At 56.9% G+C, this 16182-nt stretch overlaps 1 protein-coding gene across 1 annotated transcript; it reads left to right on the top strand.

Annotated features, from left to right (window-relative positions):
* The first annotated feature begins 1817 nt into the window (after window positions 1-1817).
* On the top strand, window positions 1818-12125 carry SPSB1 (splA/ryanodine receptor domain and SOCS box containing 1). The gene is made up of 2 exons (XM_029948483.1): window positions 1818-2660; window positions 10067-12125. The coding sequence occupies exons 1-2, from the start codon at window positions 1967-1969 to the stop codon at window positions 10192-10194; spliced, it is 822 nt and encodes a 273-aa protein (XP_029804343.1). The 5' UTR covers window positions 1818-1966; the 3' UTR covers window positions 10195-12125.
* Window positions 12126-16182: the final 4057 nt, after the last annotated feature.

Raw genomic sequence — 16182 nt, 5'->3', positions numbered from 1 at the left:
GACAAGCAGGTGCCAAACCACAGGGTGGCCCCTCAGCGGGGTCATGGGTGAGTCCTGGAGGTTTTGATGGCTTTCAGGATTCAATGGGCCTGAAAGCTTGAAATTGGGGGATCTAGGACAGCAAGCTGCAATATCCACAGAACTTTCCAGAACGAGGGTGGTCCTCTAGCTGCAGAGGGACACCTTTACTCTATACCAGCTTTGCATACATTTGTCACAAGAAGTCCTAGCCTGTCTCTGAAGAAATGACCTTGCGTCAGGGTGCAAGCAAGCCTTCCATTCCACACCAGAAAGGGGAGGGCAAGAAGCGTGGTGTGCTTGCTGAGATGGGGGGGCCGGGTCCAAGTGTTCCCACACAGGGACATTTATTCTGCTGAGAGCCAGCCTCCTAGAGGCCTGGCCGCCCTGAAGACATGGTCCCAGGGGAGGGAGGCCCCTCCAAGTTAGCTAGGAGACCTAGGAGAGACAGCAGGCCTACTGCAGATGGATGCTTCTAGCCCTGGCGACCTCCAGGCACCCCACAGGGAGGCCCATGGCCCCATCTCCCAGATACCCCTGCATGCCCTGCCCCATCCCCCCACAGGTGCTCTGTCACTCCCACGGTGGAAGAGCTGGGGGCCACCTGCAGAGGGAACCCCTCGACAACGCCCTCCCCAGGCTCCTTTGGATTCTCTTCACCCCAGGCACCGTGGCCTCGCTCCCTGGCCCCTCGAATTACTCACTCAGTTACTTAGCCAGGAGCCTGCCTTCTCCCTTGTCTGGTTGGTCCTAGGAGCCCCTCCCCTAGACCAGGCAGCCAAGAGTCCCTTCCACAGGCCAAGGAGGTTTGTGATGGCAGAAAGCTTTTCTCGAGGGAAGCTTGGAAACCAAAGTGGCATGTTCTTTTCATTCTCCAAGGCTGGGCATTGGGGATGGGAATGGTGGGGGTGGTCAGTCCTCCCCACATGTCAGACCCCCACCTCCCTGGTCATAACCCTCCTGGTACTGCCAATGGAGAGGACGGGACAGATGTACTGATGTCTCTCCTCCAACCTCATGGCACGCTGAAGCCAGAGTGGGGGGAACAAGGCGTCTTGGAGTCGGGCTTCCTCCCCAGACGGGCTGTTGTGACACAAGGGGCCAAACAATGGCTGCTCATTGAAGGGTGTGGGTGGGGGAAAATGACAGCGTTGGTCCAGAACTACCTGGGGGTGGGGGGTGAGAACCTTCATGACCAGGGGCCATGAGAAGAGTGTCACCAGGAGGGACACAGAACTTGCTGGGGATGTCATTTCAGCCTCAGGGACCAGCAAGCCAGGAGGCCCCAAATGGGCTTTCCGCCTGCACCGGGGTCCCCTTTCCTAGCAGGAACCCCTAGAAGCAGCTGTGCTAGAAAAGAGGGGCTAGGAAATGGAGTCTAGAAGTTTCTACTGCCTGTCGGGGCTTCACTTTCCCTCAAGACAGCAGGGAAGGGACACAAGCTTCCCTTTGCTTTGCCCAAGGAAGATGCCCACTACTCCAGGGCCAATTTGAGGGCCCATGCCAACTTGGCCTTCTGCCCTGGGAAATGGTGATGAGGTATTTGGAGAGTGTCATGTAGCCAACATCATCAAGCGTGATGCTCCATCCCCAAGCCCGCGTCCCGCCCCCCCGCTGACTGCTGGTGGTGGACATCCCCTTCCTGGCAGTGTAGCCCTGGGGCCAGAGCACTGCATCCGAGTGCTGGGAGCACAGGGCCCGGGTTGCTGGGACATGTCCATGTGGGCAGCCTTGTGCTCCTGGTTCCCCTTCCTCCCTCAAGCCTGGCTCACCCTTCTGTTTCTCTTTCCATTCATTAGACAACACCCAGCACTCCGCAGTCTGCAGAGGCCACCTGGAAACCTTCCTTGGGACTTCTGTCTGGGCCTCACTCGAAAACTGGACAGGAGACCCCACGATTGATGAGTTTGCCTTGGGAGTGCGTGCAAAGGTGAAACTGAAGACGAACATGGGTCAGAAGGTCACCGGAGGCATCAAGACTGTGGACATGAGGGACCCCACGTACCGGCCCTTGAAGCAGGAGCTCCAGGGCCTGGACTACTGCAAGCCCACCCGCCTGGACCTGCTGCTAGACATGCCCCCCGTGTCCTACGACATCCAGCTGCTCCACTCGTGGAACAACAATGACCGATCGCTCAACGTCTTCGTGAAGGAGGACGACAAGCTGATCTTTCACCGGCATCCGGTGGCCCAGAGCACGGACGCCATCAGGGGCAAAGTCGGGTACACGCGTGGGCTGCACGTGTGGCAGATCACGTGGGCCATGAGGCAGCGGGGCACGCACGCTGTGGTGGGGGTGGCGACAGCGGACGCCCCCCTGCACTCCGTTGGGTACACAACCCTCGTGGGGAATAACCACGAGTCCTGGGGCTGGGATTTGGGGCGCAACCGGCTCTACCATGATGGCAAAAACCAGCCGAGCAAAACGTACCCGGCCTTTTTGGAGCCGGATGAGACATTTATCGTCCCTGACTCCTTCCTCGTGGCCCTGGACATGGATGACGGGACTCTGAGCTTCATTGTGGATGGACAGTACATGGGAGTGGCTTTTCGAGGACTCAAGGGCAAAAAACTGTATCCTGTAGTGAGTGCCGTGTGGGGCCACTGTGAGATCCGCATGCGCTACTTGAATGGCCTTGACCGTAAGTGTCCTCTGTGCTGTCCAGTGTGGCAGCATTCCTGGATTTTTGTCCCCAGGGTCCTGGCTGGGCCTGACCCAAAGTTCACAGTCAACAGAACTAAATTGTCTTTAGGTAGACATCGCAGCAGATTCAGATACTCAGAAGCTACTCTTGCCTTCCTCTGCTTACATGAAGAATTCTGACTAGAGTTGGCCAGATTACCTGATAGCACCTTGTGGATGGATGGATGGATGGATGGATGGATGGATGGATGGATGAGTAGATGGATGGATGGATGAGTGGATGGATGGATGGATGGATGGATGGATGGATGGATGGATGGATGAGTGGATGGATGGATGAGTGGATGGGTGGATGAGTGGAAGGATGGATGATTAGATGGATGGATGCGTGAATGAATGGACGGGTGCCTGGGTAGATGCTTTTATTTTATGTTTGGTCTGCCTCCAGTTTTGATCTGTGGTTGACCAAATTCTAGCATAGTAGCAGGGTATTAATCAGCTGGGGTTTGCAGCCTTGGGGGTAGGATGAAAGCCAGTGTTCTCTCTTGCTCATTAGACAGGTTTAGCGTCTCTCTCTTCTGGTGCTGAGGGGCCGGAGGGGCTTGTTCAGTCAGGATGTCAGGAGGCCTTTGGGGCGGATCATGTGGATCAGAAGCAGGCTGAATCAGCAGTGATTTCCCCTTTGGTAAAGGTAGTGGCCTTTCTCAGACCACGTGTGAACATAGCCCATATGTGGCAACACTCTCATTCTGGTTTAGGAAGTGGAGAGGGTTCTATGGGTGGCTTTGTGACTGGGACCCCATGTTGGTAGGAGGTCCCAGAGTTCCAGAACTGTCCATCCCCATGCTTGGCCCTCACTCTTTCATGGGTCCCTTCTACCATCTGCAAACCTCACCTCAGAAAGGGGGTGATACAGAAAGCTTTGCCCACCCATGCACTGACCATTTTTAAGAGGCAGGTTTGGCCCAGCACTCCGAGATCGTAGGCCCGGTGAGCAGTCGGGGAAGCCCCTGCTGGGGTCAGAAGCATAAATGCTTACTCTGGTCACGCGGCCTCCGAACCTCATCTTCTCCCACGCCCCTTCCCTACCTTAGCCTTGGAAGATACCAGAGAAAATATCCAGGGACATAAGTCAGAGGGAAGTTTTAAACACTTCTCTCTGGAAGCCTCCACCACCCCCTTGCCCCTGGCTTTGGCTGGGTGACGGCAACCCGGTACCCCTCGGTCATGGGACACCCGACAGGAGCGTCAGGTGCGCATCCAGCAGGTCACCTCCCGCAATGTTATCTCAGACCCGGTCTGGGGAACCAGCAGAGCGAGTTCTGTGAGTCTGTCTCCCTAGTAGAAAGTCTGCAGCCAAATCTGCCTGGGCCAGGATGGGCAGGGATTGGCAGAACCAGGCACATCCTGCCCAGGACCTAGGATCTCAGGAGCCCCGGCCCTGGCCCTGGCAGAAGGGTGACCACAGCCCCAGAGAGTTCCATCCCTACTCTGTACAGCCAGGCGGATGAACAAATTGCTGGGTCCTCTGTCTTGTTGCCAGGTCACCAGGGCTATTGGTCTCCACAGAGCAGTCCAGTCCCCGTCCCCTCCAGGAACAGGGCCATCAGGGCTCCACTGTTCCCGCAGCCAGTTCTAATACAGGACACAGACCCCCCAGTGGCCTGGAGGGCAAGTTCACTGTGGCGAGTCAGGACACATTCAGCCAGAACTATTCCTCTGCTGAGTCAGGGCAGGGTCCAAAGCTGTCCTGGAGACCCAGACAGATGCCTTGTCAGCTCTGCGTCAGGTGGGAAATTGGACGCTTCTGTGACTTTTCTTGTTGGGGAAATGTACAGGGGTTGAGGGGAGTGGGGAGTGGGCATGGGAAGGCGTTGTTGGGAGTTGCATCTGTGAGCGGGGTCTTGGGTGGAGATTCCCAAGTACCAGGTGGCTGGAGCCCACCTGGGTTTCTCTTGATTAACGAGGAGGACCCTTCCCTCCCCTGAAATGCCATGGCGTAGCCAAAGCCAAGTGTGCCTCCCCGATGGGCAGCAAAGCCCATCCCTGGGACATCCAGGACGCAGCAAGGAAAGGGTTCACTCGAGAGGCAATTAGATGAGGAGACAGGAGGCCAGGCCTCAAATCCGCCTCCCTGAAGGGAGGGTCAGGGAAACTTAAAGGCAAGAGGAAAAGGTCTGGGTAAAAAGCTGAGCTGCTCATGGGTCTGAAGCTTCGATCGGTCCCATGAACCCTGGTTACTGGGTTCAGTGCCAGGCAATACTGGGTGGCGCCCTTGCCCTCTCGACTTGCCCAGTGCCAGCCAGTCATGAATGAGCACCGTTCTGCACACCCGGTGACTTCGGAGGATACAGATAGGAAAACCCATGCGGCTGGTGTAGCGCCGGCAACCGGACACACACACGGAGTAGGATAAATGGCAGCCTCACCTCGGTTCTGTAACAAGAGAGCACCTTGTGCCCTAGAAGGACCGCTCTGGTTGCTGCATAGAAATGAGCGGTGGGGGCAAGAGTGGCCACTGGGAGGCAGGGAGGAGCCATGACAGTTGTCCAGGGGAGAAGTGACCGGGGCTGGGCCAGGGCGGGGGGCTTACGCTTGAGATGCTCAATGCACGCAGAGGTGGCTCGCTCTGCTGTCTGGAGACAAGGTCGGTGGGACAGTCACCTGTGACTGGATGGTGTGAGGGGCTGAGACCCCTGGAAGAGCTCACCTAGGAGAGAGCGGGCAGGGCTGAGGCCGAGCCCTGGGGTGCATCAGTGTCTAGGGGTCTGGCAGACGGAGGGGAGAGAGGAGGCTCCCAGATAAATAAGTTTGGTGAGGTCTGTCTGACTGGGAGTTTGAAGACGACTTAGCTCTTTTCCTCAGGAGACTTTCCGCTGGGTCACCTCCTCCTGGTGGCCTCCTGGCCTCCCAGGGCACCCTACCCGCTGGTGGCTCCCTCCCGCACCCCGATTCCAGCTGGGCTCCAGGGAGGTGCCCTGGTCAAGGATACTGACCACCCAACCTGCAAGGCTTTCCTTCTGGGAGAGAGAGGCCACTTGGGAGGGAAGGGATTGTTCTAGACCCTCTGTTCCCTCAAAAGGCTGGTCACATGAGGACAACAGGCTCTCAGAGTCGGGGGAGCAGGAACCAAAGGTGCCTCATTACCCAGCCAAGTGTCAGGCCTCCTTCCCTCATTGCCAAGGACAAGGGGTTGGTGTTTTGTTTTGCTTCTGTTTGGTAAGAACTGCTTCACGTTAAGGGGAGATGCCCACATGCCCTGGGATGGCCATCCTCCAGCCATGACTTTCTAGAATCCATCTCAGGGAGCATTCGCACCGTCAGCTGCTTTCAGTCACAGGAGCGGTGAAGGCGATGGGTGAGAATGGGAACGTGGCCGAATCGGGGGCACTTCCTGATGCAAGACATCTGTCCTTGACCTCCCAGACCCGCAGCTCATTCATTTAGCCCATGAACTGTCACAGCCGTGGCCTCTAGAGGCGTGAGCTGGGTGGTGGGAGAGCTCCCGGCCGGCATGCTGGGCCGTGCTCAGATAGACCACCAGGTAACCCTTCTCCTAGAGATGGGAGTTGGCGCCTAGACCGTCCAGTTCCTCAACCTTCTGCCCCATTAAATAGCACCCGATTCACTTCCTGATTTCTGGGCTGCACTCAGTGCCCGCCCCTCCCATTCATACAAACTACGTCAAGTGTATGACGAGCACCTCAGCGTCCTGGGGATGGGCAGAGCGGCCGAGGCACCTTGCACAGGTCGTCAAATAAGTAAATGCTTGCCTTCCCCATTTGGAAGTTTCCTCGGTGGAACTTCAGTGGATACCTGACTTTGTGGGTGGGGCTGGGCACAGAGCCTGGAGGCTTCCTGGGTTCTGTTAGCGACCAACTGAAATCAGGACCGACATTTTCCATGGCTCAGTGCCCACACCCGTTTCCGTGGCCAGTGCACCCGTGGTCTCTGCCCAGCCTTTGGTAAGCCATGGGACCATGGCCCTGTGCCATGGAGGGCATGACCTGTTTGTGCACTCACAGCCCCCAAGAGTAGACCCATCCATGGGATGCTGGGGTGACTGCCTCTGTCAGCTGCTGCTTCGGCAGCTCATCCTGGCAGATCAGGTCCGAAGGACACGTCCCTTCTAGTTTCACAACCCCTCCATTCAGTGCGGTCCAAAGATGGCCCAGGCTGGGGAAGCTCCCCACTTCACACGGCGGCTTTCGGTGGGAGTGGAAGGAGGTGGACGGAGCTCCTGGGCCCTCGAGGCAAACTGCAGGGGGCCATCTCCATGTGGGCTTAGAGCGAGCCAGACTGCAGAGTAGGCCGGGCCGGGTGTATATTCACTTCCTAGCGCGCAGCTCTCACCTCCCTGAGCCGTTACCCGATCTGAGGGGGGCCGTGGTCCCCGCCAGACACCCAATGCGAGTTCGAGGCCATGGCTGCCGTGGGTGCCGTGATGTTAATTTAAGGTAGGCTGTCACCGAAAGCGAGGCAGCGGGACTGCGGGCTCTGCTGTATAGACACCTGTCTCGGTGAGGGTCCCCGTGGGATGCCTTGGACACCATGAAGCTAAGAGGGTGTGATGGGAAGTCCCTCCGTCTTCCCTCGGCAGCCCTGCACAGCCCTCTGGCCACATTCAATGGCCCTTAATACTTTCTCAAGTGCTCTCTGCCACCAGGGGAAGGCCCTCGGCCTCCCCATGAGGCTGAGCCACATCCTGGAGGGAGAAGGGGCTGGCCCGATGGGGGCAGATGGAGAGAGCTCCTGAGAGGAGGAGAGGAAGAGCCTCCGAAACCCTCCACTTAGTCCACGGAGGGGCCACTTGGTCCGCAGGCCAAGAGCTACTGGGAGGCATTTCTGGCCATCAGGATCTCAGCTGAAGGAGACTCTGGAAAGCATCTGGTCTGGATTACAGATGGGGAAACTGAGGCCCAGGCCAAGGGAGTGGTCTGCTTGAGGTCAGGCTGCTGGGCAGGGCAGAAGTGAGGATCCAGCTGTGAGGCCACTGACCCCGGACGTGTTATGATGGGGGGAACTCCAGGCCCCGAGGGCTCGCAGGTGGGAGACCCCCGGCCCTGCTCCCGGGGGAGTCTGGACGGCGTGGCCCCCAGACGGTGGGAGATCATTTAGTGCATTTTCCTGCCTCCAGGCAGAGCTCTCCTTAATCATCCGCGCTGTCCAGGAACAGACAAAGCTTTTCATGAAAAACGTGTACCATTTCAGTTCCTTCTCCCGCCTGGCTGTGGCTGGCCGCCCGTGGGAGTCACTGGCCTTCCTTTAAAGCTAGGAATTTAGTAAATGTATTATCAAGCCTAAGATTTATTCTCTTTTTAATAACAGCTCTGTTGAGATGTAATTCACCATACAATTCCCACATTAAAGTGTGTGAGTCCGTGGTCTGGTACATTCACAGTTGTGCACCTATCACTGTGATCGGTTCTAGAACACCTCATCTCCCCGAAGGAAACCCGGACTCATCAACAGTCACCCCCCCCTCACCTCCAGCCGTAGGGTTTGCTCTTCAATAGTTGAGGTTTGTTTTTTTTTTCATGTGCTTTTTAATACTCTGGGACACACTCATGAATGTTAAAGAACTGTGATCCACTTCTCATTGGGGGAAGGGGAGCTCAAGGGAGATGCTGGGCTTTTCTCCATTTTTTTGGTCACAGAGGAGTCTCAGTGTCAAGGGGAGACCCTGGATGAAGCCACGGATGCGGTCACTTGAGCTCTTTCCATGTCGGGGATGCCATGGGGTGGCCCTGAGCAGCTCCAAGTGGGCTCACCTGCACCTTGCTTCTGGGAGGAGAGCCAGGAAAAGTCAATTCCCGGGGGAGTGGGGGCAGGGAGAGCAAGGCCCGCTCTGCCCACGGTGGCCTCCAGGTTCCCAGGAGGGAGTGACCGTCACACTCCTTCTGGAGCACACGAACTTCCTGTAGGAAGACAGGTCCCAGGCCATCTGGGGACACAAGGACGAAAGTGCTCCTTCAGGCTGCAGCCAGGGGTCCCTCTCAGATCCAGGTGCCTGAGCCTCAGATCCACGAGCCCCGGCCTCAGTCTCCCCGGCTGCGAGCTGAGATGCCCTGGCGGCGGCTGGGGCAGTCGTGGGGGTCCCAGCTGCGCAGGCCGGGCTGGCGTCCCACTCTGTCGGGTGGAGGGAAGAGCCAGGACCCAGGGTTTCCGTGGACACTACACCCTCAGGCTGGCTGGGCCTCCTCGCGTCTCCCCAGACCAGCATTTCTTACATCTTACATGGTCTGCTGGCCAAGGATGTGATTGCTGAGCCCAGACTGCCCGGATTTGGGCCCCAGAGTGCCACCTGGCACGTTAGGCCCCCGTGGCTTCAGTGCCCTCAGCAGTGAGGAGGGGCGGCTGCGGGACCCATGAGCATTGGGCTCACCTAGAATAGTCTCTTCCTGAACACCTGCGTGGGGTCTGGGGCCGGGGCATGTGTGGGAAAGGGCTGGCTTCCGTGTGCCCAGACGGACGCTTGATGAAGGCTGTGGGTCCGATGGGTCAGAGCAGAGAGGGCCTGGGTTCTGAGCCTGCTCCGTCTCCTGCCAGCACCGTGACCCTGGGCGAGTTGTTTGGACTCACTATTCCTCAGTGTCCTCATCTGTAAAATGGGGCCGATGGTAATGATGTGGCCCTGTGTGCTTGTTAAGCCCCTCAGAGCAAACCATAATAAACCATTAAGGGAGGGGCGCCTGGGTGGCTCAGTTGGTTAAGCATCTGACTCTTGATCTCGGCTCAGGTCATGATTTCACACTTCATGAGATCAAGCCCCACATCGGGCTCTACGCTGATGGCACAGAGCCTGTTGGGATTCTCTCTCCTCCCTCTCTTTCTGCCCTCCCCCCATTCACCCTGTCTCTTTCTCAAAATAAATAAACTTTAAAAAAAGAACAAAAGTATAGGGGCTGCATTTAAGAAATAAAAATAAATAACAAACCATTAAGAGAGATGGTGCTGGTGTGGCCGGCCCAGGCAGGTTCTCCATATTAGCTATTAACGGTTGACCTAAAACGTAAAACGGTCTCATCACCAATTGTGTATTAAAACTAACAGTGATGGGGCGCCTGGGGGGCTCATTCACTTAAGCGTCTGACTTTGGCTCAGGTCATGATCTCTCAGGTTCATGGGTTCAGGCCCCGCGTCAGGTTCTGTGCTGACAGCTCAGAGCCTGGAGCCTGTCTTCAGGTTCTGTGTCTCCCTCTCTCTCTCTGCCCCTCCCCTGCTCTTACTCTGTCTCTCTCTCTTTCAAAAATAAATATTAAAACATTAAAACACACACACACACACACACACACACACACACACACACACACACACAAACTAACAGTGATAGTATTGCCATCGTCATCAGCCTTGCTCTTTCCGGAGCTGTGCTAACCTGCCGTCCCCTGTCTGTCCCCCCAGCTGAGCCCCTGCCGCTCATGGATCTCTGCCGCCGCTCCGTGCGCCTGGCCCTGGGGAAGGAGCGTCTGGGTGAGATCCACGCGCTGCCGCTGCCCGCCTCCCTCAAGGCTTACCTCCTCTACCAGTGACACGCCAGCCCCGCGTCGCCTGCACGACAGCCACCTGGCGCCGCCTCACCGAGCTGCCGCCGTGCCCCGCGCCATGGCCTGGCATCTGGCGGCGGGAGGAAGTCCCTGCTCTTCCTCGTCATCCTCCCCGGTGCCCCTGCCGGGCTCGGACAGCCCGAGCCAGGCTCCTCTGTCCCCCGTCCTGACGTTGGCAGAAGTCCCCTGCATGCCGTAGGAGGTCCCTCCTTGGAAAAGGACACGTAGAATAGGCTCCCAGGAAGCCCTGCGCTGAGCTCCGATCTGCCCTCAGGGTGGCATGGAGCACCCCCACCACCCGCCGGGTCCCAGCGCCAAGCACAGATCCCAGGGGTGCTAAGAGGTGCTTGGATGAAAGCTGGTGCTGAGGCCGGGAGGCCACGCCACGGCAGACAGCGCTCAGGGCGTCAGAAACTCCCCACGGGCACCGAGGCAGACGCAAGCCGAGACTGGCCCTTCAGCAGGTACCCGAGCGCCCAGCATCAGCCCCGGCCGTCCGGTCCCTTGGAACCTTGTATTTATTCTTTTAACAATAATAGAAGCCATTTATTTATTCCATTTGGAAAGGAAACCGTGTTTTCATACCCTCTCTCTGGGGTGTTCTGTTGCCTTTCTTCCACTTGCCCCTCCCTGGGATATGTGTGCACCTCACCCGCCCCTCTCGTCAGGCTGTGTCTGTGGTGTGTCCTCACGTGGGCACACGGGTGGCTCTGTTTGGGCTCTGGACCTACAGTTTCCGGGGGGGCTCCTCGCCGAGTTCCCGAGCACGCCCCTTGGGGAATGTTAGCCTCACGTGCACTACAAGAATCTTGGGGGGCCCGTCTGCAAGGGCTGCAATAGTTCCCTGTGTCTCTCCAGCAAGTCACCCAGCACTCGGGCTCATGCATCTTGCATGTGGTTTTATTTCTTTGTGCATCTTGCACGTGGTTTTATTTCTTCCGTCTTCTGGGGGAGGGGGATGCTGCTTTCGCTTTTCCTTCCCTAGCTGAGGTTTCCCATGTGCGTCCTCAGAGGCTCTGGCCTCCCAGAGCCACAACCAGGAAGGGAGGCTGAGCGGGTGTCCGTCCCCCAGAGAAACCAAGGGCAGGGTGGCTCCCAGAAGCCAGCCCAGGCCCCCCGCTTAGTGCCCCTGTCTGGGCTCTGCACCCAAGTGGAACAGCCTCAGCTTGTCACGGCCCCCCCAGAGCCACACGAGGTGCAGGGCGGGGTGGGACGGGGCAGCCAGCCAAAGAGGGTCACTAGCGCCCTGCCGCAGCCCCCCCCCGTAGCAGCCCCCGGCCCCTGCCACCGTGCTCACCGCCTTCTATCTCGAAGTTAACGCTCTTAGAGTCAGACTTCTGTTCATTTCTGTACAGGCACAACAGATGACTTTATTTGTTTAAATGTTTAATATATACATATATATTGTCTCTAAGAATTATGTTTTAAACAGCTGCTGTAGGGTACCTTTAAAAAAAAAGTCTTCCGATGGAGTATATTTTTTAAAGCACAAAATTGGTACCAAGTCTGGGTGAGGAATGTAAATTACCCCCTTATTATTTCGAGGTTTTTTCCAAGGGCAGGGAGGGGGTGGGCGGGTGGGGTGGAAACCTTACCTGGAAGACTTTTAAAGACTTTTCCTCACTCCCGTTTATGGGTGGGTCATGTTCTCACGAATGTTGCACACGAGAGAGTGTTACGTCTGCAGATCCCAGCCCCACCGCCTGGACCCGGCTGTCTCCCACGGACCCTGGATGAGCTTCGACCTGTCATTTCTCTGCACCCCTGTCCCCAGCTTCCCAAACCCCGGCCCACCCTTCTTGCCTCTCAGCCCAGAACCTTGTGACCTGTACAGTTTTGAAACTTCCGTTCTATTTTATGATGGTTAATAATAGTCAGTAACCTAATAAAGGAAAGTTTATTAAAATACAAAACCACGTTTGAGTCCCTCTCTGTGCCGCAGGGGAAGGGAATGGGTGGTGGCCAGGCCCTTCCTGTGCACGTCCAGTTCTCAGTAGATGTTGAGATGATCCCCAGGACCCTTTGGCAGACGGTGGGATGCCCACCAGAGCCCCAGTGAGGAGAGTCCTAGAAAGGTGATCCTAGAATGTCCCCAACCCTTCTCAGAAGTTTGTAAGACTGCAGCCCAGATGAAGACTTTTTGAGCCTGAGAGAAAGGATTCTGCTCATCAGGAGAGCCTCTAGCTCACCCGTGTCCTACAGCATTGACGGTGTGGACTTTCTAAGGGGCAGGATGTGAGACCGCATGGAGTTCCTGGGGCCTAGGCTCTGCACCCTGGGTAGGAGGAGCCGGTCCCACACTCACCTTTGTCCCCTGGTGCCAAGCGTGCATGATGTCAGTGAGCCTTCTCGGTGAACCTGTCGTGCGGGCTGCTGAGCACGGGGCACCCCCTCAGCCCCTAGCAGAGAAGACAGCAGATTCAGGCTTGTTCAGAGGATTGGCTAGTGATCTGCGAATACCCAAGAAATTGACTAGATAGGATCGCCATGTCCTAACGGGTTTCCAAAGAATTGGCTCCCTGGGGACCTGTCAGGATCTCGTGGTGCTGTGAGGAGTGCCCTGACCCTTAGGACCCTTAGGACCAAAGTCCCGTGTCCCTTCCCCTGGCAGCCGCCTGGCCAGCTCTCCTCGGACCACCTGCAGCGCCAGCATCACAGGGAGGTAGTGGCTGAAATGCACCATCTGAGACGAACCAGATCCACGTCTCTGGGGCCAGGCCAGGGATCTGCAGCGTCCTCGGACTCCCTGAGTGGCCTCGCCTCAGAGTTTGGACACCACTGTTTGCGACTATATCAGCTCTTTTTCTGGGCAAGTTTCTGAGAAAAGGGAAATTCCTCCAGTGTGTCCGTGGGTTGTCCCAGGCACGAGCACAGGGACTTCTGAGTCAGACCTGGGTTCAAATATTGGCTCTGACCGCCCCCACCCTCCCTGCGCACCCTTGGATGAGCCACCGTCAACCGGCAGTCCTCATGCTGCCCATCTCGTCGGGGGAGGAGCAAGGGTGAAATGAGGCTTTAGAACAGGGCCCAGCACACGAGTGAGGGCACTAACACATGCTTTAAAAGCTGATGCACCTCTATTCTGGAAAATGGCAGTTCCTGGTCTGGAATCAGTCTCTGAGAATGGTCCAAACATCCCTAACCCAGCTTCCTGATAATGTTCTTTCTTCCTGGGTCTCCAGAGATCAAGATGGGTATTGGGGAAAAGGGAGCCCTAGATACCTTCCCCGGATGCGTCTGGAGGAAGCGGGTGGCCTGAAGGTATTTTTCGGTTGGAGTTCATGTGTGGGTTGCAGTCGGGACTCCGCCAGCTATGAAGGACGTAGCAGGGGAGGAGCGGGGTCAGGCAGGGGGTGGGGGTTGTGGAAGCCCAGGGAAAATAAGGGCCTTTGTACTGCCTGGAGACTTCTGGGACAGCAGGCTTTCGTGTGGAAGGGAGCAGTCTCAATAAAACGGTCTTGCAGACCGGCCCATGTGGTTGTAATTAATACCCTGCCTTCGAGCAGGTAGCCGGCCTGGGGCTTGGCCATAGATGGGAAGAGCCCTCCCCCACCCCACCCCGCCACCCTCCTCCTGCACAAGCCTTCCCACCCACCCTCCCTCGGACTGCAAGATGAGGAATGTGGACTTTACTGAACCATAAAGTACGCCGGGGGAGCTGGGGAGGGGGCCTAAGACAGGGCAATTAGTTCATGCTCCAGTCCAGACACCCAAACATGGTTCGAGTCCAGCTGCAAGGAATATTTGAAATAAATGAGCTGCCCGGGGCCAGGAGTTTGCTGTGTTTTCTGTACGGGGGCCATGGCAACCAGGGAGAAATCATGAGCTAGGAATTGGGCTCTAGAATCAACAAATGATGTCGGGCCGAGCAAGCCTAGAGGAAGCCGCTCAGGGCTCTGCGGGCCTCAGCTGCCGGCGGCCGAGCTGGCCCCAGGGTCCTCCCCGTGTCCTGAGCGGAATCTGTCCCAGCTTTGGACCTCCGTGTCCTCTGTGGGGCGCCGACCTTTCTCTCTCTCTCTCTCTCTCTTTTTTTCTTTTCCTTTCTTTCTTTTTTTAAGAAAACAGAAAGCTGACACTTCTTTGGAAGCTTTCTTCCTGGGCCAGAGCACAGTGGCCGCTGCCAGTCTGATAATGATTTTGCTGAGCACGGGGAATGTTCCTGGTGGAAAAGCCCAGGCTGCAGGCAGTTGGCAGGATGGAAGGTGGCACTGACTTTCCCTGGGTCTGTCTTCCCACTCGGCCCTGCGCAGCCCCTCCCAGGTCTACCTCATAGGCAGGAAGTGCAAAGACCTCATTTATCCCTCCCCTGACCCGTCTGAGGGTGGACGTTATGGCCGTCCCTAAGACTGTGTCCTTATAGAGGCTCAGGAATAGCAGGACCCGGCTTGGGGGCCTGAAACAGAAGTTCATGAACACCTCTTGCACGTGAACCCCTAGGGCACCTTCTGGAAAAAGCAAAATCTCAGAAACTCTGATCCAGCAGACAGAGCCCAGGAATCTGCATCTTAGAACACTGGAGAGGAGCCTCATGCATTGCCCTAGAGCATCGGCAGAGTTGTACCCATGCAGACCCCCAGTCCTTCCCCATTTCCTTCAGGGGCTCCCTGGGGCTGGGACTCACAGAAGCTTGGAGACCACGGGTGTGGGCGATTCCGAGGAAATCAGTTCTCCATACCCTTCGTTTCAGAGTGCGTACAAAGGTCCTGGGGAACTGGGGCTGCATAGCCAGCACCTTCTGAGGTGAGGAAGTGCTTAGAAGACTGAGCCAGGCAGTCTGAGAAAAATACCGGAGTGGAGGGAGAAAACCTCAGCCTTGGGCTGGGCCCCCGAGCGAGCCTCAGTTTCCCCAAGGAAATTAGTCCTGGAAAGCTGAACCAGGAGCTCGGAGCTGCCAGGCAGGTCCTAGAGCACTTCCCAGGCACCCCCCCAGCAGGGCTGTCCGCCCAGGAGCTGCCCCTGATATTTCCGGTAACCTCGGAGTCACCTGGGACCATGTCTCTCCCCGGTTGTGTCTCCACTCTTTACAGCACGAAGAGCAGAGCGCCCACTCCCCCTTCCACTGGATCCCAGGGCCCCGCCTTCTGATAGATTCTCCACCCAGACCACGTTGTGAGGTTCCTGCTCTTTGATTTCTGCTCCCCCAAGCCACCATCGGGGTTGTGACGACCACAGCTAGAACCAACTTCAGCCAAAAAGCAGAGAACTTTACTTTCCAGCTCATCTGTGTTGAGTCTTCAAGGCGGTGGAGAGGGTCCTGGGCTTTGGAGCCAGGACAGCCTGTGATTCACGCCCAGCTCCCCAACCCGCGTGGGACGGTAACTTCCAGCAAGAATGTGAGGCGCCCTGCTGGCCCCGTCTGCGACCCAGCAGCAGAACTTTCCGGCCGGCGGCCCGCTGAGACGCTAGAAACTTCAGGCTGAATACATCAAGATGCTTGGTGTCAGGGCTCCTACCTCACCCTTTTCTACCAGCGTTTTACAAAATTAAGCTGGGGCACCTGGGTGGCTCATTCGGCTGAGGTCATGCTCTCACGGTTCATGAGTTCAAGTCCCCCATCAAGCTCGCTGCTGTCAGCCTGTCAGTGCAAAGCCCGCCTCAGATCCCCTGTCCCTCTCTCTCTGCCCCTCCCCTGCTTGCGCTTTCCCCAAACTAAATAAATATATATATTTTAAATTGAGGTGAAACTCCGAGAACGTCACATTGACCATTTTAAAGAGTAACTTCTAGGCCATGAGCACACTTGCAATGTGCAACCACCACCTCTGTCTGGTTCCAGAATATTCTTATCCACCCGGCGGGGAGCCCTGTGCCCACTGGCGGTCCCTCCCCATCCCCCCACTGCCTGGCAATCACCAATCTGCCTCTGACTCAATGGATTCACCTGTTGTGCGCCATTGACATCAGGTGGGTCACACACCCTATGGGACCTTTTATGTCCGGCTGCTTTCACTTCCGGTCGCCTCTCCCAGGGGC

Source organism: Suricata suricatta, chromosome 8, assembly GCF_006229205.1.
Source record: "Suricata suricatta isolate VVHF042 chromosome 8, meerkat_22Aug2017_6uvM2_HiC, whole genome shotgun sequence".
Taxonomy (NCBI): Eukaryota; Metazoa; Chordata; class Mammalia; order Carnivora; family Herpestidae; genus Suricata; species Suricata suricatta.
This window is presented reverse-complemented; position numbering and strand designations above follow the sequence as displayed.

Excerpts from the sequence above, each read along its gene's own strand:
- SPSB1 (XM_029948483.1), top strand. The coding sequence starts at position 1,967 with ATGGGTCAGAAGGTCACCGGAGGCATCAAGACTGTGGACATGAGGGAC. Across the intron at positions 2,661-10,066 it reads CTACTTGAATGGCCTTGACC|CTGAGCCCCTGCCGCTCATG; the intron begins GTAAGTGTCCTC and ends CTGTCCCCCCAG.